Here is a 25,030-nt window from a genome sequence, read left to right on the forward strand (position 1 = left end):
CGCGTTATCTAAAATTTATGGAATTCGTTCTAGAATATATTGGCCTTCCGTGGGCAACAAGAATTAACAAATATATTTCACATTTAAAACATTGGAACCCTTAGATTTTAGCTTATGATAGGAGGATGAAGAATATCAAAATAATACTTATCAGAATAAATGAAATTAAACATATTTTGCGTCATTAAATTTCTGGTTTTGTCTGCCAATCATTAAATATTAAGTTATTTAATTACTTTGGAATGTATAGTTGTCTAAATAATACACTTAGAGAAACTACGTTATAGAAGGCTTATGAAAAAAATGTAAAACTAATAAGAGCAGATTGGAATAATATATAAGATTGCAATGTGTTTCGAGAACAAAAAAAACAAATTCAAAGTTTACGCAAGGCAATCCAGTGCCAAAACAATAAGAATACTTTCGAACATTTATGTCTAATGGATATCTTAAAACTCAAAATAATCCAAGTCGTGTTTTCAAAGTGTATACACATAATACACAACTATTTCGCATCCTCTAAAACAGAATTAAGAGCGACCTCTAACTCTTCTGCGGATAAGCACTGCTTAGAATCCAGGATGGCGGTGGCCTTTTTCTGGTGAGCTAGCGAATTGAAGTGATTCCTTAGCTTTGACTTTCGGGCAAAGTCAATGTGGCAAATGTCGCAGCTGAGAAGAAGATACACGACTTATATAGATTCTTTCTCGCCAATTCAATATCAGTTTACTTACCCAAAAGGCTTAAGGCCTGTGTGCAGGAATTTGTGCTTATTTAAACAGGTCTTGGTATTGAATCTCTTGCTGCACTCGTCGCATTGGTAGCTTCGATCTCTGATGTGCCTCGTTCTGCCATCGTGATAAAAAATTATTTATACATCGTTTTTAAAATAAGACAAGGAAGACTTACCGCTCATGTCGGGACTTAGCTGAGCTGGTAAAGAACGTATCCGGGCAAAATTTGCACCTGAACGGCTGTTCGCCCATGTGGCGCACTCGTTCGTGCAGCCGCCAAAGATACTTGGAGACGAACTGCCTTTCGCAGAATGTGCATTGAAAGTCCCTCTGACCCGTGTGGCGCACCAAGTGGATCTTCAGATTGTACGCAGTCTTGAAGACCCTTCTGCACTCAGGGCACTCTAGAGATTGCATTTTCCGGGTTCCCCTCTTTGCAGGGACTATAGTCTCAGCTGCCCCATCTTCTGGAACGAATATGGGGGGCCTTACTACGTTGATACGCGCATCCGTTTTGGGTAAGCACATTTTCGTTCCAATTTGTATAAATTTTCCCAGGTCAGGGCTTTGTGTATCAATTTTTTTAGGACCGTTTCGTTTTGCCAACTTAGAAGCAAAGACATTAGAATAATGTCTAATGCCTTTGGTAGATGTCTCTATAAAAGAGTTTTGATGCTTAACATGGGGTGATTCTGGATCATTAAAGATATGTGGTCTTTTTTCTTCATCTTCATTGTTGAGATGAAAATAAGAATCACATTCCTCTGCTTCTTGCTCACTGATGATTTGATTTTGACGAATGTGATAGTTTTCTGAATCAGAAAGTTCTTCTTCTTTGGGCTCTAGATATTCCTCAAATACGAAGTCACAGAAATCCCCCTCTGTTGCTACATCAGATACTGTGCTTTTAATATACTGATCACCTTCAGATTCCCGCTTCAACACTGCTCCATTGTGAATTCGTTGAATGCGCCTTTTCAGCTTAATGGATGTATTTAAGTCATTCAGACAAGATGGACAAATGTGGCGCGGCTGGTGGTCTTCCTGTTCTAACTGTAATGGAGTAAATGGGTAGTCCAATTGACAGACCACAGAAACCATCAACATACCCAAAGTCCAGTAAGATCCTTGATCTTGGCCAGAACTCCCAGGCTAAAAATACTCGTGGGACTCAGGTGACAGAAACACGAGTCACACAGCTGGCACCTCGAAGCCATTTCCATTTCAAGGATTTAAAAGTTTATCACGCTGAACTCCCAAAGCAATCATTTCCTGTAACTTTTTTAATGCTAAGAATTATAACGAACATACGAACTTACAGTCTCGGAAAAAGAGCAGCCGCCGTGCGAGAACTTTGGTTTACATTTTAAACCGGAAAATGCGTATAGTTATGCTATAGCTCAAAAGTGTGAGCCATTAAGGTTTTGTTTTGCAGGCAATGGCGTTGCCATATAGATGTGGAAAAACTAACTGTTTTTTTCGAAGAAACCAGGGACTCTACATATACAAAACCGAACTAGTTTTTATTGATTAAAATTTTGTTTTTGTTATCTTAGACTATCTAAATGTATAATAGACATTGGTTCTATATGATTTTTATTAAAAAAAACGTAATTTGTAATTAAAATAAATTTTATAACAAATTGTAATCCGTGACCGAAGTGGAATTCCTTCAAATGTTAGTGCTAATCGTCTTATGGCTATTGGATCAAATAAGTTATTTAAATCACCAAAATAGTGCGATAGTCTGCATCCCTGGCATTGGCGAACGTGTGGCGCCAAAGGAGTCGTATGTTGTGTGTATTTAAAGTTATGTGTACAGCCCGTCCTCCGCAATGACTTCGTCATACTCGTAGTCTTCAAAGGGCGCGTCCTGGTCCAGAAGTTCTTCGTGGTCCTCATACTGTTCCTCCTCCACGTCCTCCAAAATTACATCCAGTTCGGCCTGGCTGTCCTCCATTTCTGCCTGCCCCTCTTCCATATATCCTGGACTCTCCTCCGGATCGGCATCTGACTGAAATTCCTCTTTCGGGTCGTCCACCAACAAGTTGACCCGCTTGCGGTGGTATTTGGTGGAGTAGTGACGATGCAGAAACTGCGCCTCCTTGAACTCCTTGTTGCAGGTGAGGCAGCTGTGAGAGAATAAAAAAAACATTGACTGTCAATCCGTCTATTTCGGTGAGTTTTGAATGATTCTTACATGTGGACATCCGGTTGGTCACTCTTGTGCCCCTCCTCGTGCTTCAACCGACCCTTCTCGCTGTTAAAACGTTTGCCGCATATTTTGCAGGGATGGACCAGCTCGTTAGCATGCATTTGACTGTCAAAGCGATTGGTTTATATGGTACTTTATGATACATAAAGACTAGTAACCATTAGGCCAACACTCACCGTTCATGACGACAGCGGCTGGGACTATTGGCGAATCCCATACCGCAAAACTTGCAGACGTAAGGTTTCTCGCCCTTGTGATGGACTCGGATGTGCAATCGGAGCAGTGGCATGGTGTAGAATTTGCGACCACACTCGTCGCACGAAAACTTCTCCTCGAAGTGACGCAACTTGTGATCCTTCATGTTGCTGTGGTCGTTAAACGACCAACCGCACTGGTCGCACACATATCTCTTGATCGAGCGATCGACTTTGGGCTTTGGTCGCCGCTTTCTGGGCTTTCGGACGCGCTCCCGCGGAGATTGCGGCGGACTGTCTGACTTCTCGACCTCCTGCACACGAAGGCGCTTGACCCTGACTCGTGGGGATTGGCTGTTCGGGAGTTTTTGGGCCTCGAGTCTAATTTTCTTGGCCGGAGAGAAACTTGGAATCGGCTTTACGTCCTCCAAGAAGTCTTTATCGTCATCCATGAACTCTTTATCTTCGTCCAAGAATTCTCTATCATCCTCCATTAGCTCCTTATCGTCCTCGGTGTCGACCGTATCCTCCTGCACTTCCCGCTTCAGTATAGGATCACTTCGCACTTGCAAAGCCTCCGCGGAGCCTTTAGAGGCGACACTCGACTTCGGGGAGCTCCTCTGGTGAAGATTCGCGTGCGTCTCCAGGCAGCGTTGCCTGAAGGCTACGGCTTGGGTCAGGTCCAGGAGACAACAGGAGCAGATGTGCTGGGGCAGCATCTTCTCTAAAACTATCTGAAATTGCAATGCTTATGAATAATTGCGGAAAACAAATAAAAGGGACGCCACCTCTAAGCCCGTGATTTGCTCGATGGCCATCCGAATGCGATGGTTTCGCTTCTCGAAGATGTTCTTTGGGTGCGGCGTAAAGATGCGCTCGCCGCAGATTCGACACTCGCTGGTCATTGTTGTACAGTTGAATAAAATTTCTTAATTTACACTACAAATTACTATTATAATTTTTGCGCAGCCGGTTCGGTTTTGGAGTGTGACCGTCGCTCGCAAAAACCAAAATCCTCTTTGGCGCGAACAAATGTTTTTTCCATATGCTTAGAATTTTGCTGACAAATAAAAAAAAACACTTATATTTTTAAATATTTTGGTAAACAAAACCATTTGCTTATATGAATTTCTGCGATTTATTTTCCCAGTCATTCTTTTTACCATTCATTAAAAAATTAATAACTTACTTTCATGATTTTTTTGATCGCGAGACAATTACAAAAACATACGTACCGTGAAAATATTTAATAAATAAATGAATACATTTGATTTTGGTAAGTATACGCTTGAATCTAATGCTAGTATCCCTTTCGGTTAGCATTTGTTATTATCTATAGGCTACGATTACAAAAATAAAATAAACAATTCAATGCATCGTGTATAATCTGCATAATCAATTTTTAAGCTCTTGTGTACATATAATTGTTAGTAGCTAACCTAGAAAAAGCGATTAGCAAATTAAAGAAAGTCTCTTTCAACGTGTAATTGTCAAATCTATTTAAAATGCTCTACAGGAATGCCTCCAGCACGGGTGCCGCGATGAGGCGCCAGCTCTCCCGCCATCGCAGCTCCTGGAATTCCTGAATTTTGCGCTGAAAACCAGCTCTGGTCTCCAGGATGCTTGGATTCTTTGGAAAATTCTCGAACCAGATCCTCAGCTGCTCGGCCAGCTGAACATGGTCCCCAAATACGAAGCCATTCTCGCCGTGCTTCACCAGCTCATCCAGGCTTAAAAATGAATTTGTGGTAAGTAGTAAATAATAATAAAATTAACAAGAGTTGAAAGGGTTAGGCAACAATACTTACCACTTGAAATCGTAGGCACAGACAGGCAGCCCGCTGCCAAACATATCGACCACCTTCATAGGCAGGTCAAGACCACTGGTGCTCCAGTGCAGGCACACTCCCAGGTCGGCGCTGGCCAGAACAGTGGGATAATCCTCGATCTCTAGCCAGGGCGTGATCACCGACACCTTCTGCCATTGCAACTTGTCGATCTCCACCACATAGTGCTCCTTTTGTGGGCCCTTTCCAGTGATGATGCACAACAGGGAAGGATAAACCAACGGCTCAGCTTGCGCAGTTTCCTCGTAAGCTTGCAAAGCCTTAAGAAGTATCCCGAAGTCCTCATCCGGCGTCCAACTAGTGCTTGAAACCAACACAGCTTGTCGATGGGGTCTGTACTGCACAATACCGCTGGCCAGCTTCTGGGTAAGAGCGGTGGCCTCCAGAACATCGGATTGTTCGGAGTCCTTGGCCTGGAACTGTGGGTAGTCCTTGCCCAGCTTGAGGTACAGCTCGTGCTTTTGGGTCAGGTCGATGGGATGGAATTGCGCGGGCGCACGATCATATAGAACTTTAACAGGCCTGTAAGATGAGTCATGGCTTAGTGATTTACTAAAATCGGATGAGTTTGGACTTGCCCAATGCCCCAGTTTTGCTGCAGATCCTCCTGCATGGCCCGCGTCACACAAAAGTGTGTGTGCGCCTTGGAGCCAAAGTATCGCTCCAGTCGTCTAACCAGTCGAATTAGAGGACTCTGCTCTCCCTTGGACATTCCTAGAGCCAGCACTGTGTACGTGTAGTTGTGCCAATCGATGGCCAGTTTGGTTCTGGTGACCGCGCAGTACAGGTAGCACACAATTAGCGTGGGAATCCCAGGCGGATTCTGGACGAGCAGGAAGCTGGGACGGCCAATCGAGATAAGAGCCATCAGGAGACTGAGCGTCTGCCAAAAGGCCTTGAAGAGCAGGCGCAGTTTGGGCGTTAGGTTCGTCACCGGGACGGCAGTGAGCTCATGGATTCGGCAGCGGGGATGTTGTGTCAGTTCCTCCAGAGGCCTCGTCTCCAGGTATCCAATCATGTCCACGTGGTAGTTCTCCTCCAGAAGACTCTGGGCATGGTACTGCATGCGCGGACTGCGTCCAATGTCGCCCAGCACGATGACGCAGGCGTTGCGCTTCTTGGGCGGCACTTCCGTCATCGCTGGGCAGGAAAAACAAGAGCTTTATCTACGATTAAAGTGAATTGCGCGTTTTGTTTGTGGTTTGGTTGAATCCTGGGGAATAATGCGACCGTACTCCATTGCAGGGAAAAGGCACGGAACTCTGCAAGTATGGCGCTACGTTGGGGTGGTTCATTCCTTTAAAAACGTTACATTCTATCAACATTTAAATCAACTTTTTCACTAGACCTTCTCAAATATCTTTGTTTTATTTAATGAAATGATTATAAGAAATGTTGTTTTTCTACCAAAGCACTTATATTTCTGAACACTACTGTTAAATAAAATAAGTTTAGGTAACAGAGAACTAACAGCTGAAGAGTGACCATACTTTCGTGACGCTGCAAGAAGGCACATAATTGGCCTAAGCGAGGTTGGGCACACCACACCGCTCAAATTGAATGTTACATTCAAATTCGGATTCGCTCGGACGTGACGTCGCGGCTCGTGAGTGCGGCACTATTCTAGCGGGACATCAAGCTCAGTGTGTGTGTGTGCGCGACAGTGCGTCGGTGTGTGTGTGTTTACCCACAAAGCTGTGCTACGATTTTCGCAGCAACTAATTCTAAGTAGAGGAAATATTATTAAATATACTAGGTGGTTATGAAAAACAAATTGTTCAAGCAAAGTGCGAAAAAAGCTTACCATTCAAGACTGCCTATACGGGAGAATCGCCGGTGAGTAAAATCAGGAAAAGCACTTCAACTTCCGTTATTTTACGCATTTTCGCCGGCAAAACAAGCCGGCGTTCCACCCTCCAGTTGGCGCCTGTCTGGTTGTCAGTGTGTGGGTGGCTCTATCGGTGTGCGTGTGTTGGTGTGTGTATCTGTATCTGTGGGGTTATTTCGAGCCATCGAATTTCGATGAAGTAGAAATGCAAATTTCGTACACCACACACTACAATTTCCCGAGCTCCTGCCGGTTTTGTTTTGCATTTATGCATTTTTATGCGCGTAGTATTTCCTCTAGTGCCATTATAAAATTTGTCACACGACTGTCTGGGATTATAACTAGGTGTACAGATGCGGAAGAAATATTAATATCCTTTACTGATTAGACTATACTAATACCTATCAGCCCTCAAAATTGTAAAAGATACTAGTGTCTGAAATTACCCTTAAAGATTCTTAAAACCCTAACTGAAGTGTATAGTATATATAAGTAAAAAAATTTTTTTTCAGAAAATATGGAAATATTAACTCGTCAATATTAACAAACTATATCCATGCTAGAAAGTAAACACAAATAGAAAATTTATTTATCGTCTACAACCATCGAACTAATATGCCGAATCGGATTTATTGCACTAAAATATGATTCTCCACATGATACAGATATTGTGTTATTCTGGCCCCAGCTGTGTGTGTGCTACACGTAGTTTATCCCATTAGGCCCGTCTGCAATTTCTGATCCAGACGCGATACGCTCCGCGCATCGTCCTTTTGCTCCTGCGTTCTTCGTCCTTCGCAGAAGGCAAATAGCCAAGCCAGCAGGCAACCCCCAAAGTGGGAGGTGGTGGTTGCACTGCTGCCCGGGTGGCTGGGTGGTTTTCGGTGGGTTGCTGTATTTTCCTGGGGTTGGCCCGCAAGTTTCCACTCTTGATTTTTGATTTCTGTTCGGCTTTTTATAGCGTTGCAGAAGTTTTCGCTCTGCCGTCGCCCTTTTGCACTCTTTTCCATTCTCTTTCCTTATGGCAGCATTTGGCATAGAAAACTTATCCTTGGTCTAGACACGGATTCAAAAGGACATTTTCCTTAACCAGGTTCATGCGGCGTAAATATGGCAAAAACCATACATACATATCTCAGGATAATTCGTATATTTGCGCTGATGTTCTTGATGTTATACCATTTATTTGTTTGGCCATTATAGTTGTTTATTTATATTCTTACTTGTATTTAAAAACGAGTTCAATTGTAAATTTGTGCTAATATTTCATCTCTTCACATTTCAAATATTTCCTTTTGGGAAGTTAGTAACTAGCAAGAATAGTTCTTGGAAAGACTGTATTGATTATGAAATATTGGTAATTCTAAGAAACAACGCATTTTTCCTCACATTTAACAACATATCTATTTCCATGTACCAAGCTAAATCTAATCGTATAAACTGCATTCATTTTAGTTGCATTTGTCTATACTCTTGTGCGTGTTTGCTGTCTGTAACATTTTCTCCTTTTGCTTTAGCAGGATTAGCATTAATTTCATGTTGAATTTATGTCACTGGAAATTTATTTCGCCCAAAAAAACTAAAATCTATCCGGAAAATTGCTCTCTTGCAGCTACACCGGCAAAACATATCAAAGAAGGGATTATTTTGGACTGAAAAATTCACTTTAAGGGCGCTCCAGAGCAAAAACCCGTGACAGGTAAGCTTTTGCAGGCGGTGCGTGTGTGTGAGGATTTTGTATGGGATGTGGGTGATGTGGCTGGATGAACGGTTGGATGGATGGGTGATTCAGGGGGCTGAGGCAGTCAACCTGAATAGTCGATTATCGCTGCATCTAATTTGTATGCCAAAGTCGTCGAGCTATGTGTACTCGTATGGCCCGCATGCAGACCGCTCCAAAGGCGGCGCGAGCTATTTGAATAATTCGCATCATGGACTCTCGGATGTCGGGGGTATTTGGTCTCCAAATGGGGCAGATATTCAAGGTGGAAGGGACGTGGCAGGAAAGTCAGGGAGCCTGAAGAGACGGCGCCGCATGCAGGCAGCTGCATGAGCTTGTAAAATGCCAGCAGACAATGCCAAATATCCAAACTTCCGCTTCGCAGATGGCGTCGACTTTTCGACGCAGAGGTGGCTATAATTAAAAGCGGAGCGAGCGAGAGGCCACCACTTGCCACATGGGAGTGGGAGAGAGTGCGCGCTAGCGTGGCAAGTGCAACGCATCCAGGCCCCTTTTTCTGTTTTCGCTGGTACTTCGCTGGTTTCGTTTACAACCAAGCACTGAAAGTAAGGAATTGTTAGATTTAGATGGAAATTAGATGGATGGATTTCATCAGAAATAATTAAATAATCATGCCTTCTAGTCAATAAATGCATAAGATATTAAACAATAAGTGCATAAAACTGTATACATTTAAATTCTGTGAAAATTAATCTAAACTGATTCTGCACCTAGACATGATCGAAAAATTATATACTTCTGTAATGTTTCAGTGTTATTATTGGGAAATTAATTACATGATTATTTTATAATTTGAATTTAATGCCATTAAACAACACTTTTTCGAATAATAGAAATATATCTTAATTGCTGTCATCGAATTTCTCTCAGCGTATCGCAAGATCTGCACCACGGCAGTGATCAAGTGCCTTTGACATTTTCCAAGTATCAAGCGACAACTGTTCGCTCGTGGAAAGTGGGGAAAATAGCTGCGGAAGTGCCTCTCTCCCCCTTTTCTATTCTCTTTCTCTAATTCTCGCGTTGAACTTCAATTTGTGATAGTTGTTGTCGAGAAGCAGGAGGGGATTGGGACTTGAAGCAGAGGGAGGACGAGGTCGAAGGCAATTGAGTTCAGTCGCCACACGTGACAAACATGTGGAACAACTCAGGTTGAGATAGTGGACTCCGAGCCATCAAAAGGCAAATTATGCGGACCAATTCAGGTAGCAGAAAACGAGGAGAGAGATACGAGATATCTTGAGCAGTTTCTTCGGGTCAATGACTAGAGTTTCTTCCAATCTCTCTGTACAGGGAATAGCAAATTAGTTTTAAGACTAGAGTTGGTTTTACTGTTAGGCTTTATACAGGCATAATGTTGCTTAACATTATAATTCAACACCTAAGTGTAGAACCAAAACATACTTCAAGCTTACTGTGAAGATAAGAATATTGTTAACATTTCGTTTTGTGGTTGAAGCTTATTCTTTACGCAATTATCACAATCAGCAAACAAGTTTTTTTTAAAAAGGGCCATAAGACATTTTAAATTTTTTCCAAACTTGCAATATCAAAAGTGCATAGAGGTCACTAAAAACTGGTATCTCACAGATTCAATTGCTGAGTGGTCCACTGCAAGGTGTTAGAGATTCTGTTAAACTGTCGGATGCAAAAGTCTCGTCAAAAGATGCAAGTTTGACATCGGGTCGTTTGTGTGGACGCTTATATTCACGCACGTGGACACTTCAATGACTGACTGAATGACTGGCAACTTGAATGCCTGACTAACCGAATAAATGACTAACGGACCAACTGACTGACTGACTGACGGGGCACGCAACAATTGTGGCAACAACAGATACGACTATAAGGAGAAAGACGAGAAGGAATAGTGGAAAGAAGGAAGCGATCAAGTTTCTCCTTCCCAGTTATGTAGTCCCTCCAAATGGAGGAGGAGTACCTGGAGAAGATGAGGTCGAGGGGTGGATGGGGAAAGTACCTGGTGAGTGCCCTGGGCAGCGACAACTGCAAAGTGTTATTAAGTTGAGTTGTTGCAATACTTTTCTGTTACTACAGTAAGACATAGTTTTGTCAGACATGTATAAAAATAGGCTTCATTCAATTGATATATGTACATATTTGGAGACCAGAAACTCTTTTATGTGTTTTCCAAAAGATTTACGTGCAAATATTAAATTTCAGAATAAGAAAAAAGTAACCCTTAATTTTTGAACTACTTTAATTAGTTAGCTAATAAAACAGACCAAAATCATTCGATTATATTTGCCAATCTGGCAACTTTAGGAGTGAAAATTAGTTCAAGATACTTAATTAACAGCTGTGCGAGCTTCAATCTTTGCAAGTTCAGCGTTCCGGGCAAACGAAAAGTTTGAAATCAACCCGAGAACTTTAAGTTAGTGAAGTTGGACTGTATGTTTGTGTTGTCACTGCTCTTTCTCATTGTTGGCACTTGCTTTTGCTTTTGCTTGTTGCCTTTGGGCCATATTTTGCACCTTTTACGTTTATTGTGACATTATGCTTTGAATAATGGACGACACAAAAACAACAACTAAGACAAAAAGAACGGCGACAGGGGAAACACTTTTTATACCCGTTACTCGTAGAGTAAAAGGGTATACTAGATTCGTTGAAAAGTATGTAACAGGAACAAGGAAGCGATTCCGACCATATAAAGTATATAAATTCTTGATCGATAGCCGAGTCGATCTGGCCATGTCCGTCCGTCTATCCGTCTGTCCGTCTGTCTGTCCACGCCCACACTTTTGAAAAATGTTTTTATATTTTTTCATTTTTGTTTTGGTCTTCTAAATTTCTATCGATTTGCCAAAAAACTTTTTGCTACGCCCACTCTAACGCCCACAAACCGCCCAAAGTTGCCACGCCCACACTTTTGAAAAAGGTTTTGATTTTTTCATTCTTGTATTAGTCTTGTAAATTTCTATCGATTTTCAAAAAAACTTTTTGCCACGCCCACCCTAACGCCCACAAATTGCCAAAAACTGCCAGTGTTTAAGACTCTCCTTCGCACTTCCACCATCTGAGTAACGGGTATCAGATAGTCGGGGAACTCGACTATAGCGTTCTCTCTTGTTTTTTTTAGAAGTCCGGGTTCGACGGTCGGGGAGTAAAGGTTGGATGATGGACTTTGTTGGGTTAGTGCCTGCCACTTTCCTTGTGTATTTTGCATCCTTTTTACATTATGTTTTGATTAAAAACTGAGCCACAGCTTCACCGCAGCAGCTGGAAAAGAGGAAAACACGAGGAAAAACACTGAATACACAGAGAGAGAAAAATCAGGAGCAGTGCAAACAAAAGGCAAAGGCAAACAAAACATAACAAAGTGCGGTGTTTACAGACTTTGGTCAAGAAGACGGGGGCGTGGCAGCCAGTGGGCGGGTAAATAGCTGCCACTGCGGCGGTCACTTTCAGGACATCGGAACGGCAAAATAAAAAATATGATATGCTGCGGCTAAGTGAAAAATGCTGATTAAAATGACCAAGACCAAGCGAGACAGCTTGTGGCTCTCGGAAATTTATTAAAAGGAATGATGACATAACTTGAATTACGCAAAAAAAGTGTGGGTGGAAAATAATCTGCAATTTCACTTAACATCTCTGCCCATCCGCACCCCTGTGCAAATAACTCAGATGTCACTTTCAAATATCTTGATGACAGCTCCAGTGGCTCTTTTATTTGGATTTAATTAACATTTTCTGTCTAGCATGACGGCGGGGAAAAGTGGAAGTCGAGTTTAGGGGCCGGATTTGTTCAGATCTGATGATGCGATGTAATTTCACAAAGGTAGTTTTAATCGAAGCAGTAATTTCAAGTGGCTTACTAAGTGGCTAAGCGGGCTTTCAATTATTCAAGAACTTTTTAATTAATAGTAAATATTTTCAAGAAAAAATAATACTCTTGGAAGTTAAAAATAGGTTTTGACTTATCAATGGATTTTTAACTTATAATATCTATAGTTATTTCCTGGTTTTGTTTCGAACTTTTTATTATTTGTCTTTCCAAAAAGAAATATTTTAAATTATTATATAAATAATCATGCCTTTGGGCAATTTGTTCGAACATGCTTGTTTTCCATGTCATCCGTGTAAAAGCTGAATCGAATTTTAATGAGACTTTCGTGTTGGCCGTGTTGAACTTAATTTTCTTTGTTAACCGCAAAGTTTTCATTTTTCACTTGATGGTTTGGAAACCAATTAAAACTATCCCAGTGGAAGGCGAGGGGAACACCATGTTACATGTGCCAGGACACGAGACTTGGGATACAGGACACGCTTCCATCAGCTGAGCCGGTGGCTTGTCACACCTCCAAAAAAGGGGGAGAAAACGAAGAAAATCCAGGGAAAAAACAAAATGCGAACTGGCAAAAGAGCAGCGAAACCCGACTCCTCTGCAGTTGGTAAACTCGGTTGCCACAAAGTGAGTGAGTCATTATAGTGGCAAGCGGAGGGTTTTTGTGGCCAGCATGTGGATGGGGAACCAGGAGGAAAAGGGAGCAGGGGTTTGTCGTTGGCGCCTGTCAGTTTTTTCTCCCCACAAGGATCCGATGTGTAACTGCGTGTGTTTTCGGGGCAGCTGCATTGTCGGACAATTAAACGCTGTCCCCGGCTGAAACTAAGCTCAATGCACTCAGAAAAACCACTTAATTAAAGATCTAAATGCGCTGGGAAGAGTATACATGGTGAAGAGGGTATTGACAGAAATTCAAATCGGATCTTGCAGTATATAAAATATAAGAAATGGGTATTTCAATGAATGTATTCCAATTAAATATCAACATAAAAAAAATTTATTTTTATCCTTTTTATCCTTAATAAATAATGTCTTTATTTAAATATTTTGTATTAGTTACCATATAAATATAATTGTTTCAGAAAAAGAATCCAAATTTTTTTAGTTTTTAGATACTTAAATTTGAAGTATTTATACATATACATAATTTAATAAGAGTTTCCGAACTAGTAAACCAGCAAGCTTCTACTTGTGCACAGTAAGAAAACAGAGAGTTTGGCCGTGGAACTTCAACGTCTTTATTACATTGACTTGTTTAAATTAACAAAATGAATGGCCAAATATTTTTCATTTGTGGGTGGGATGGGGTGAGTTCATTCCCCGCCAGGCAGCACCTGTCCCTCTTTTTCACTTTACCATCTTCAAATTGGGTTCATTGTCGTTGTATCTCGTGGCTTGTAATCAAACAAATGACTGCGCCCAGGTGTTTCCGCAGGCGGTGCCACACCCACACCAACACAAGCCCCCGCCCCCACTTTTGCAAACTCCACCCACATCCTTACAATTCGGGGGTATAGCCAGGCTCTTAAAGCTTCTTTCATTGCCTGTCAGTCGTTGGGCTTTGGCTTCATTTCGCCCTTAACGTGCGTTTGCTTCCATTATTGGCTTTTGGCTCCTTTCTGTAGGTCCTCGTAAACCGCCCATATGTCCCTCTGTCTTCCTGTTTTTCCCAGGCGTCTCCCTCTTCACTTTTAATGATGCGCAATTTGTCGTTAATTTTTTGGGCATTTTGTTTTATGTTTTATTTTTGCTTCTCATCATTTCCCAGCTGAGACTTGCCTCTATCACTTCCGGGTTCTTGGCTTTTACACAGAAAAAAATAGGGGAAGCCAATAGTTCGATAGTGCGATTTCTAGTAAGCTTAAAACTTTGAATATCTTACAAGTTTTGCTAGGGCATTATCAAGTTTGGTTAAGCACAGTAGTAAAACGTGGATCAATTTGAAATAGATTTTATCACTGCAGTGCACTGTGTATATTTCCATTCCACTTGCGATTCGACTTTGTTTTCTCTGCTGTGACTTTGGGGAATTTTTGTTTTATGTGTTTGGGTCGTGCTAAACTTTCGTCGTTTTCATCATCATTTCATTAATGGCGTTTTTAGTTGTTACTCTATTCCCTTTTCATTCTATTGTTGATCTATGTCCTTTTCGGGAGGCTATTAAAATCTGGTTATGTGCTCCAATGGGATTGCGAATACATAGATAGCAAATGGCGGAACCCTAACATTTTCCATTACATTTTCCCCAGCATTCTCAACCGGTTTCTGGCCATTGTGTTCATTAAGTTAAGCGCTCGTTGAAACTAAATGGCGCTTAAAGGATTTCGAAAGCGGAGAGAGCAAACAAGGAAATGCGGGAGAAGTGAAAAAAGAAAGCATTACCAGCCACGTGCCAAACCCTTTTACGACTTCATTTTCATTAGCGTACAGCGAGCAAAGTGCAAAATCCAGCCAAAAATCGTCCAACTGCACCCGCCATCCATTTCCCCCATTTAGAGCCCACCTACTTGGGGTGGCGAAACTACTGCCCAAACTACTACCCAAAAACAAACCGTCAGAACAGAGCAGACCAGAACCTGCCCCAGAACCGCCAACCAAAACAAATGCCCCGCGGCATTGTGGCAACTGTGCATCTGTTCATCTGTTCATCTGTTCGCCTGCTCATTCAATGCAGCTCCTTTCGCCGGAAGTGCTCCACCGCATCACCTGGTAAAATGGGTATGACGGTTGGGTGGGTTGGATACAGTCTGTAGTAAAAAAATATTGAGCTGCTCTCCATACAAATTATTTTCTTCTATCTATTAGAAATTTGGCACTTGGAATTTAAATCTTTTAAGCTCTTGACCAAAATAATTTGTATTTTTCATTCTTCTGATCATTTAAGTTAGATTAAAATTTCATTAATAAGTTGATCTCAAGTGGTCAACATTTAAAGCACATTTAATAAGAATGTAAAGCTGTTATCTTATTTAAACCTATTAAAAAGACAAGCCAATCACAGCATCGTATTTAAACGTTTTAACATTTATTAGAGGCATCCATATTTAATAATGAACGGCTTAGTTGCAAAAAAGTTAAAAAAAAGCTTGAATGCAGGTAAATTTATATGCTTTAAATAAATATTGTATTTAATTTGTGTTAAAAGTATTCTGAGTTGCCCAAAATTATCCCAAAGCTTACCAGCTGCAATTCATCGAAATCCATTCTACTTAAAGCTATAATTTTGTTTCTCTGCTGTTTCTGCTGCTGCTTTTTGTAATGTTTGCCTCAAAATGGAGCTCAAAATGGTGAAGAAGCTGGGGATGGTGTGCTGTTCAACTAGCTTTTAGTCAAGAGGCGGCTCATTTCACTCGACGCCTCATGAAGCAACGGGCATTGGCCCAAACGCCACTCCGCTGGCACATTCCACACACTCCCCACTCACCATTCTAGTGGTCCAATCCAATTGCCATGCAAATGTGCAACAATTGACAACAGAAACAGGCGCCAGACGAGATGCGATGCCATAGATATAACTACAAATAGCAGAAGGAGAAGGGGCTGGGTGGCGTACGGGGACACATGACGCACATGGACATGGACAGACAATTAAGTGTCAAGTTTTTCACGAACATTATTATGGAGGGGGCTGGAACACCATGGCGAGCTGGAGCAAACTGCTACTAGTGACAAGGAGTGTTTTATGCTGTTTTACATTTGTCTCGGTATGGAGCGGATGCTCAGCGCGCTAAAGAGGAGTGGCAGGCGTGCACTGCGAAAATATCCTTTATTTCAAGTCAATGCATCAATTGCACGCTGAAAACTAGAAATACAAAATATATCTAACCTAACGAGTTTATGAATTAAATAAAAAGAGGATGATATGTAATATGTACACCATTTCAGCTTGTAAAGTGCATCAACATCTTTAGCAGATAGTTGAATATTCAATTTGGTTGCAGTGCAGCGGGATGTTATCGCAGTGACATTTGTCAACTGGATGGCGACTAGAACAAAAACGCTGAGATTTAATGGTTGGGGCAGTGGGTCAGTCGCAGACAACGGGGCGTATGTGTAACTTCCAGATTTTCTTGTTGTCATTGTGCTTTTCCATGTTTTTTTTTGGGATGCTGCCTGGGCAAAGTGGATTATGCAAGTGTGTGTGGCTGTAGAGGGGATTTTTTATTTGCCCAGCTCTCCTAACTTTTCCCACCTTCGGGGAGTCCTCTCGAAAACGGAAAACACTGCAGAAGCCAGGCAGGCAAACAATTGCCTAACAAAAGCGACTTACGTACAACACTTGAGGCTCGCACAATTCTGGCCGTTGCTTTCTGGTTTTTGCTGCTTTTTGTTGCTTTTTGCCATTTGATGCTGATGTTGTAGTGCTGCCAACTAGAGTCTGACTGCAGTTAAATTACAATTGCTCGCTTTGTTGCACATTTGTTTTTTCCACCGACTTTTGCGCAATTTGCATTCTCCTTGCCATACTCCGTCCTATTTTAGGGTATTATAAAGTTGGTTTGACGGGCCACGAATTAGTATGATTTTAATATAAACACCCACATTTTATAATCCATATCAATGCTCTATGCACTATTTCTAATAAGTTGTTTATTAATCAATGCATCTTTTTTTTTGCAGGTAATAAACATTTTACGACGGATTTGTCGGCTGGAATTATATTTAAGACCGTGAGTTGACACTAACTATGGTATTACATTTAGAAAAAAATGATTAATAATACCCGTTACTCGTAGAGTAAAAGGGTATACTAGATTCGTTGAAAAGAATGTAACAGGCAGAAGGAAGCGTTTCCGACCATATAAAGTATATATATTCTTGATCAGGATCAATAGCCGAGTCGATTTGGCCATGTCCGTCTGTCCGTCCGTTTGTCCGTCTGTCTGTCCGTATGAACGTCGAGATCTCAAGAACTACAAAAGCTAGAAAGTGGAGAGTATGCATACAGACTCCCGGGACATAGACACAGCGCAAGTTTGTCGCACAATCCGCACAAAACTGCGACGCCCACACTTTAATGTATCAGTCTTGTAAATTTCTATCGATTTGCAAAAAAACGTTTTGCCACGCCCACTCTAACGCCCACATACCGCCGAAAACTGTCAGTGTTGAGGACTCTCCTTCACACTTTCACTGAGTAACGGGTATCAGATATTTTTTGTTAAATTTATAAACACTCTAATGAGTTTTCCGGTTATTACCTAAGTTTCAATAGAATTAATAGTATTCATTTAAATTCATTTAATTTCCGTTAATTGCTGTTCAATATAATAATCATCGTTAATATAATATATAATATAATATTATATAATATATAATATATAATATATATATATAATATATAATATAATATATAATATATTATATAATATTATATATAATATATAATATATATATAATATATAATATATAATATATAATATATAATATTAATATATATATAATATATAATATATAATATATAATATATAATATATAATATAATATATAATATAATATATAATAAAATAAAATAAAATAAAAAAATAAAATAAAATAAAAATAAAATAAAATAAAATAAAAAATATAATATATAATATATAATATAATATATAATATATAATATATATATATAATATATAATATATAATATAATATATAATATATAATATATATAATATATAATATATAATAAATAATCATCGTTTGATCATCACATACCACTGAGTACCACCAATTCGAGTCCCTTTCAGTTTAAGTCCCTGAACCGTTTCTAACTGTGTGTTCCCTTTTTAAACCTCCATATAAGTAATATGTAATTGTGTCTGGTTTGCTCGAACAGAGATGCACACATTCGGTGGTAACAGGAAGAAGAGGGAGACAGGTCGACTAGCGGGAAAGAGGCGGGTTGAGTGGCCCCACCAGCTTTATCACAATGTTTTCCGCTTTTCCCCGCTGCTTTTTTGCATTGTTTTCCATGTGGTGGTGTGCGCGACGGTGTTTAAATGGTATAAAATGCTAATCGCATTTGCCCTACACGCCGTTGATTTATATCTGTGTGTGTGTGTAACGAAGGGATTTCTTTCTGCCATGTGTGTAGGTGTAAAGGCTTAAATTTTCGTGTTAATTGTAACCGAATTCAAAATTAATTCATTAGTCATAAATCAGGCGTGTGTGCGCAAAAAAATTAAATAATAATCCAGGAGAGCGAGAAATACCGACGCACAAATTCCTTTGCAAATGTGAAATGTAACGCTCACACAAACAAATCTCATTTGCATATGCAAGCTAACTTCATTTGCATGAAATGCGACGTCGCTGACCCAAAAAGAAAGGAAACAGGACCAAAATAACTGGTAAATCGGGATGCCAGGGCATGGCTTGAGCACTTGCACTTCGTTGACTTGGAGGACCAAGGAAAGCAATTGCAGTCTGTTCTTGAAGACATTCACACTTAACTGTCGAGAAGCGTAATGAATACAGTGCGTTTCGAAACAATAAGGAAAGTCCGTTTGTAGATTTGATTGATTTATGCCCTTGCTCAATATGAGATAAGGTTTCCAATGAGTTGGAAACTAAATAGGTTTAAATATTTTAAAGCGTTTAATTAATTTACAAGATAAGCTATAGAAATCTCAAACTGGAAAACTAATTCGTAATTAAGTAATTTGATCCGTTTACCCTCATTTATATTGTATTTGTGCATTCGGTGCGCTGATGTACATACATGAATAGAATACACACAAGCAGTCCAAGGAGGAGACGCAGGATTCAGCAGAGGATTGGATGCAAGGAGTTCGCCGGAAGGACGGAGGACTAAGAGGAAGCTGCGGCTCTGTAGCTGCCTGCGTTCTCATAATGAAGCATCACGAACTTTTGTATTACAACTCATTAAATTTCTGCGGCTGCTGCAGCAGATGTAGTTTCTGAGATGCACTAGCAAAAATTATTTGTATTTTCACTACTTCTAGGGACTTCCTGCTCCTCTTGCTGTGTATCCTTATGACTTCTTTTCCTTTTCCCAATTCATCTAGCATTAATTAATTAATTAATTACTCGCTACGGTCTGGAGCCAGGGTCCTGTACTCGTTTCGACCTCTTCATTATTATTCTTTTGGCCCCGAATTCATTTTCATTTGTGCAGCTCGTAAGTTTTCCCCATCGCCACATGGCAGTCTGAAGTCATTTTTCGCCGGCTTCCCTCTGTCTGAATCTCCCTCTTTTTTCTACTTAATCCTTGTTAGCTTTCGACGTGAGCTGGTTTTTCTCCGTCTGTCGCTCATTTTATGCAAATTACTTGCTTAAAGCTTAAAGAATACAAAATAAATGGCAAGTGCAGATTGAACCTGGCACAAAGCCAGTCACGTCACATGTGGCTGGGGAAATATGCCATTCGGCTTTCGACTTATCGACTGGGATCCCTCCTTTTAAACCTGGCCCAAGAATATCCTTTTTCTCATATGCGAGTTGCGTGACTTTTGTGAGTTTTTTATATTTCTTATGGTTGCCTTGCTCATCAACGAAGCTACTGTCGTCGAGTCATCATCATCAGGGCTCTCATCATCATCATCATCATCGTCATAATTCGCGTTCCTGTTGACAGTCGAGTATTAAAATGCCACCGAATTACTACCACCGACTTTGCATTTATCTTATCCGGCTGCTCTCAACTTTTTCTTGGAGTCTTGGAGTCGCAGCTTTATTAAATGGAGCATCATTTATGTGAGGGATTTTATTTTATTGCCTGCAAAATACGCATATAAGATGGTTATCTCAACGGAAAGTTAACTGAGTAAAGGGAGCAACAATGGCAGGGAAATTTAGCTAATTGAAGTCTGATTACTGCAAAGAATCCCATGTAGTCCATACCCAACCACTTAATTCCTTTACACTGCCTCCAAGTGGGTCAGCATTTCAACCCAAATTTCAGTCCCAAACCAATTTAACGCAATCCAATCGAACTTACTCTTAAACCACCCTGAAAGCAACTACAACCCTTTGGGTCAACAGCTTCGCCGCACCCCGCAATCAAGTTCAAGGCATGCATGTAATAACCAACGCAATTACTGGCCCATGGCAGTTTGCTATCGATTTAATAATTGACAGATAAAAGTAAAAATACACCGCAATCGATAAAATCCATTAGCCATAAACAAGGGGGTTGGTGTGTTCTGCGTAGTTTCCTGCCCAAAGAAATAAAAAATCGATTAAGCTCCTGATGAATTTCCCTTTCTCCACTGCGGTTGGCAAAAAAGTTTTAATTACGCGCAAATAAAACGTGTATCGCTGTTAATATGGCAGAAGTTCTTGAAATTTTCATCGCAAATTGCCATTTAAAATGCAATCACATTAACCCCAGACATCCTTTGATCAATTGAGCCAATTGCGGAATGCTTAATTGCTGGTGCTTAATGGGTTTTTGCGCCATTCTTGTTTCTGTTCTGCAGTTACTTACATATAATTGGTTAAGTGTGCTGCTGGCAAAAAAAATATACTTTTAAAAAAATGTTAATTAACGTTGTGTAAAATCCAAACATTTTTATTCAATTAAATTAACAAGGTGCAAGTATGCTTCATATTATAGCATGCCACTTTTGTAAGAGACAAAATATGACAAATTTGTATGCCACACAAAATTTATAATTTGCAAATATTTTTAATTTTCTTAATTGTGAACATCCTATTCTTTTTGCTAAGTGTAAGCATAACTGACAAAAATAAAGGAAACACGTCTTATCTTCCTGTTTCGGATGCATCTGAAATCTAACTAACAGCTGCCTCTAAAGCGCAGATGAAACCTCCAACTGCCCGAATGACTGACCATTAATTTGAGCAAAGCTAATGCCCAAAATTATATGGCCAACGGTATCCGCCGAAAAATTTGGGTTACCCTCGAAAACGAGCAAAAAATACAAACAAGGAAACGGGTTTGCTGGCGACTGGTTCGCGAAGTAAGCTCCGCTCCCTTGTCTCCAAAAAATCAGTAAGGGACCTGCAACAAGAACAGATGTCGGCGATCGCGGTCGAGTTACCTGAGATCGGACCGCTTCGCTCTCCACTGGCATATTATACCATATATGCTGTCTTCTTTGATTTGAGCAGTGACAGGTGCAAAAATCCAAGCCTGATCAGCGCTTTAGGGTCTCTGTTTCTGGGCACTGAGAGAAATGGGGAGCCATGTGAACAATGCTAAAAATACAAGGTAGTATAAGTGCCATAAAGAGTTAATCCTGTAAAAAAAAAAAACAAAATAATTTACTATTTTGATTGGAATTCGTTAGGCATTGACTAACTTCCATTTCACTACTTATTCATATTTTGTATGTGCAAACAAATTATATAAATAACGTTCTTGGATCTTAGGTATGGAATGAATGCTAATACTTTAATCTAATATGAAAATTCAGGTTCGACAACAGAGACACTTATATCCTTGGTAACATGATCCCTCAAACTCTAAGTAATTTGCAAGCTTTCTAGCTCGAAATATATTTCTCAGTGTAGGTATATCTGCTCCTTTCCCTGGCTTTTGTGTCAGTTGCCTTAACTGATTTCCTTTGCTCTGGCACACCTGCTGTCCTGTCCTTGTTTGCGATCTCCCCTGAACTTCGCGATTCACATGTATGCATATCCCTATATTTCTTCTTTGTACTCTGACTCACGCAGGTAGGCTGACGTGATCCTTTCGTGGCCATAATGGCCTTTTCGCAATTTGATTGCTTTGGTTGTTGGGCTCTGCGTTAATCGAAAGTGCTTAAGTCTGTATCCTGCGCAGGACCCTCGAAGATTACAGTCTGCGGCTTAGGTCGGGTCTGGAACGACCTCTCATCATTGTCCGTGTCAAAATAATTGCCATAAATTATTCGACTACCTGCTACTGTCTGGAAACGACCTCGTCGAATCACTGGAACAAAAACTAAACACCTTAGAGATGTGTTAATTTCTCTGACTGTCCTTGTAAGGCAATTATTCTAGGTGTCAATTGAATTAATTTCTTTTGTATGACCCTTGAAACTTTGTTTCACGTTGTTTCTTTCAGTATCCGTTTTTCAATTTGGTTGGAGGCCAATGACATATAATCTCTGTGAAAATGTAAAACGTAAAATACTTAAATAATTGCGTTTAAATATTGCGCTTAAGTATTGCATTGCCATTTTCTCGTTTTCTTATTCAAGCGCTCTGCTCTTATCAACGTTTGATGAAGTGATTTCACTTCAGTTTCACTTGACCAAATAAATTTTCCTTCATTGAAATGAATGAACACCGAAAACTAAACTTGAAATTGCCAAGCCTCAAGGGGAAGGTCCTTCTGAAAGGGGATGAGGACGTAAAAAGGAGGCAAGAGGCTTAGCTATCTCTGAGTACATCTATTCCGAGCTCAGCTCGCATTTTGCAGTTTGTCGGGCCGTTGTCGTTCAGATTTACGAAAATTACTACTGCTGTACAGAGGGGGCACTTCAACTTGAACTGTCGCGCAGTTGGTGTTTTCAGAGCAGACTTTCCCCACCCACCGGACCAAAAGACCGCCCATTTTCACCACCCCCCTTTCGCCTTTCTCCACGGCACTCCCCAAAGCCCAACTGCATTTGCCAGTGTTATTCCAACGCCACTCGCTGTCGTATTGTTTGACAGTTCTGTCTCTATTTCCCGTCTGTCTGAGCCCCCCGAAAACAGTCCAGAACCAAATAAAAGAAAAACTTTAGTTTCCGACTATACACACCGAAATTGGCGAGAGAAACAAACCAAAATCAAACTAAACCAAAAATCGATAGCAATAACAGACGAGAGAATATCAAGGGAATCATTCTTTAGAGGCTTTTGCTGAGCTATCTGCCATTTAAAAGCCTCACAGGTCTGAACGATTCAAGCATTTAGAGGACATTTTATAGAAGACAGTTATACCATTTTAAAATGAGTGATTAGAAATATTTATGCATTGCATTACAGTTACAGGTGAAAGCAAAACGGCCATTAAAAATGGTTTGAGTTCTTCCGTAAAGTATTGAGCATCATTGTTATCAACCTGTAGACAAGTGTCAAAACTTTTTAAATAGACTTTTAACTGAGTGCCGGTCAAAGCCGTCATTTTGTCAATAAATAGAGTGCCTGGCAGTAGAGTCCCGCTCTTCCTCATCCGCCTGACTGTTTTTATTTCCAATTTTGCTACCAACCTACCACGGATGTGGCTCCCCCTCTTCTTGCTGTCTGTTTCCTTCATTTATGTTTGACAGACGCTGAGAAGTACGTGTTTTGCCGGGGAGGTCTTGGGTCCGTGGAGGAATGGGGATGCCTGTCAAGGTAGGGACGTCGGAGCAGTTGGAAAATCTTTGTTGATAACCGCATCTTTTCTACGGAACTGACTCATCCTCCGGCACCTATCAATTGAGGAAATATCACTTCAAGTGGCCAGGCCATAAAACACAAAAACCCCTCCAAAATGTGGGAGTCCAAAGTGGAGCCCAGTGTGCTACTTGAATCGCCTTGAGTGCAAATGAGAAAAGACGGATGAGTGGCCGGAGATCCTGGGGTCGTCCGGGTTCCAAGAGTGTCCTGCGTCATGTACTGTCGCTGGAAATTTATCATTTCGCACTCTGGACTCGAGTGCGAAACGAGTGGAAAGCGAACGAGATGAACCGATGGGTAAAACGAAAATGTTGAAAAGTGACTCCATAATACACTCCAGATTTCGGGGTTTCTGGTGTCTGATAATGTCGGGTTTCAGTTAGGTGAGTTACAAATTATTAAAAAACGAATTTCTGTGCTGCTGTCATAATTAATAATGATAACAATAAATCGTATTCGATTTTTCATAGGTTTTACCAATAATGTGTCTTAACGAAATGCGAAATACACAGTTGGGGTGTATGTTTGAACATATATTATTTTCGCATTTGTTAATATTTACATTATGTTTTTTCTAGTCGGGGAACTCAACTATAGCGTTCTCTATTGTTAAAGAACTCAAGTTAGTACTCAAGAACTTTGGCAATTTACACCCTTTTTGGGCATCTCTCTTTTCACTTCTGATTTTATTTATTTCCCCAATCGAGCATTTCCCTATTGACTTGACCCCATTCCAGGTATCATAGATATCATTATTTCAATAAATGTTGCTATCTAAAAGGAATGTTTGTATTTGTATTAGTGTGAAGTGTGCCTATGCTATCTTTGTGTGCCAGCTAGTGAACTTTTGTGGTCCCTCCCACACAACACACCACCTCATTTAAAGCGGTGTGATATTTACTTTTTAGGCCCACTCCCAGCACTTTGTGACTATGTTTAATGATGAAGTCGGGGGTCACTGGCTTTATCTCTGCTTACTTTGCCACCTTATGGGTGGGAACTACCAGATTTTCCTATTCTCCTTTTCTCTGACTTCTCTCTGGTTCAAATTGCCCCAGTGGCCGTGTCGGAAGTTGCCTAAAACATTTTTGTGATTCTGTCCGCCTTCTTTTTTCGTCCCAGTACCAGCACATAAGTTTTTCAAATTTGTGCTAGTCCAGATCCTGCGGCTTCTTGAATGCCTCCCTTGAAGTCCTGCCCTCATTGCCTTATATTTCCTCTTAATTTATGTTTCTATGCCGAGATTGTTGGTCTGTTTATCTGTCTCCATTACTTACTTTCTGGTTTTCTTTTCTGCATTTTATATTTAGCTCCTCGAATTCTCTATAGTATGTTGGAATGCTG

General features: G+C 40.5%; 4 protein-coding genes and 1 long non-coding RNA gene across 12 annotated transcripts in view; 1 reads left to right on the forward strand and 4 right to left on the reverse strand.

Moving 5' to 3' along the window:
• Positions 1-46: 46 nt before the first annotated feature.
• LOC120453847 (zinc finger protein 595) lies at positions 47-2,172 on the reverse strand. 4 transcript variants are annotated; one of them, XM_039638749.2, is made up of 5 exons: positions 2,054-2,172; positions 1,844-1,987; positions 910-1,787; positions 735-848; positions 47-671 (listed from the first exon to the last, which is right to left on the reverse strand). In XM_039638749.2, the coding sequence occupies exons 2-5, from the start codon at positions 1,955-1,957 to the stop codon at positions 506-508; spliced, it is 1,272 nt and encodes a 423-aa protein (XP_039494683.1). In that variant the 5' UTR covers positions 1,958-1,987; positions 2,054-2,172; the 3' UTR covers positions 47-505. The 4 variants fall into 4 exon arrangements, with proteins under 4 accessions (XP_039494683.1, XP_039494678.1, XP_039494680.1 ...); XM_039638744.2 differs by having other exon boundaries at positions 1,844-2,006; XM_039638746.2 differs by having other exon boundaries at positions 1,844-1,982; positions 2,054-2,171.
• Positions 2,173-2,313: 141 nt separating this feature from the next.
• On the reverse strand, positions 2,314-4,145 carry LOC120453846 (zinc finger protein 354B). Its single transcript, XM_039638743.2, has 4 exons — positions 3,932-4,145; positions 3,126-3,877; positions 2,935-3,054; positions 2,314-2,866 (listed from the first exon to the last, which is right to left on the reverse strand). The coding sequence occupies exons 1-4, from the start codon at positions 4,046-4,048 to the stop codon at positions 2,545-2,547; spliced, it is 1,311 nt and encodes a 436-aa protein (XP_039494677.2). The 5' UTR covers positions 4,049-4,145; the 3' UTR covers positions 2,314-2,544.
• A 230-nt stretch (positions 4,146-4,375) lies between these two features.
• LOC120453845 (chitobiosyldiphosphodolichol beta-mannosyltransferase) lies at positions 4,376-6,254 on the reverse strand. The gene is made up of 3 exons (XM_039638742.2): positions 5,569-6,254; positions 4,952-5,512; positions 4,376-4,873 (listed from the first exon to the last, which is right to left on the reverse strand). The coding sequence occupies exons 1-3, from the start codon at positions 6,126-6,128 to the stop codon at positions 4,654-4,656; spliced, it is 1,341 nt and encodes a 446-aa protein (XP_039494676.1). The 5' UTR covers positions 6,129-6,254; the 3' UTR covers positions 4,376-4,653.
• Positions 6,255-6,575: 321 nt separating this feature from the next.
• Positions 6,576-25,030, forward strand: part of LOC120453840 (protein tincar) — a 63,409-nt gene continuing 44,954 nt past the window's right edge. For 3 of the 4 annotated variants that reach the window (XR_005616567.1, XM_039638734.1, XM_039638736.2), the window contains exons 1-2: positions 6,576-6,826; positions 8,431-8,517. The gene's annotated coding sequence lies outside the window, so the exon portion shown is untranslated. Of the gene's footprint in view, positions 6,827-8,430; positions 8,518-16,984; positions 17,035-25,030 lie in introns of all 4 variants that reach the window. The other variant, XM_039638735.1, reaches the window with a different exon arrangement.
• Positions 20,425-21,751, reverse strand: LOC120453848. Of its 2 annotated transcripts, none has more exons than XR_005616569.1 (3): positions 21,637-21,751; positions 21,376-21,573; positions 20,425-20,817 (listed from the first exon to the last, which is right to left on the reverse strand). It is a non-coding gene; the product is annotated as an uncharacterized LOC120453848 (long non-coding RNA). The 2 variants fall into 2 exon arrangements; XR_005616568.1 differs by having other exon boundaries at positions 20,426-20,817; positions 21,376-21,532; positions 21,603-21,731.

The sequence above is a fragment of the Drosophila santomea genome, chromosome 3R (assembly GCF_016746245.2).
Source record: "Drosophila santomea strain STO CAGO 1482 chromosome 3R, Prin_Dsan_1.1, whole genome shotgun sequence".
In the NCBI taxonomy this organism is placed as follows: Eukaryota; Metazoa; Arthropoda; class Insecta; order Diptera; family Drosophilidae; genus Drosophila; species Drosophila santomea.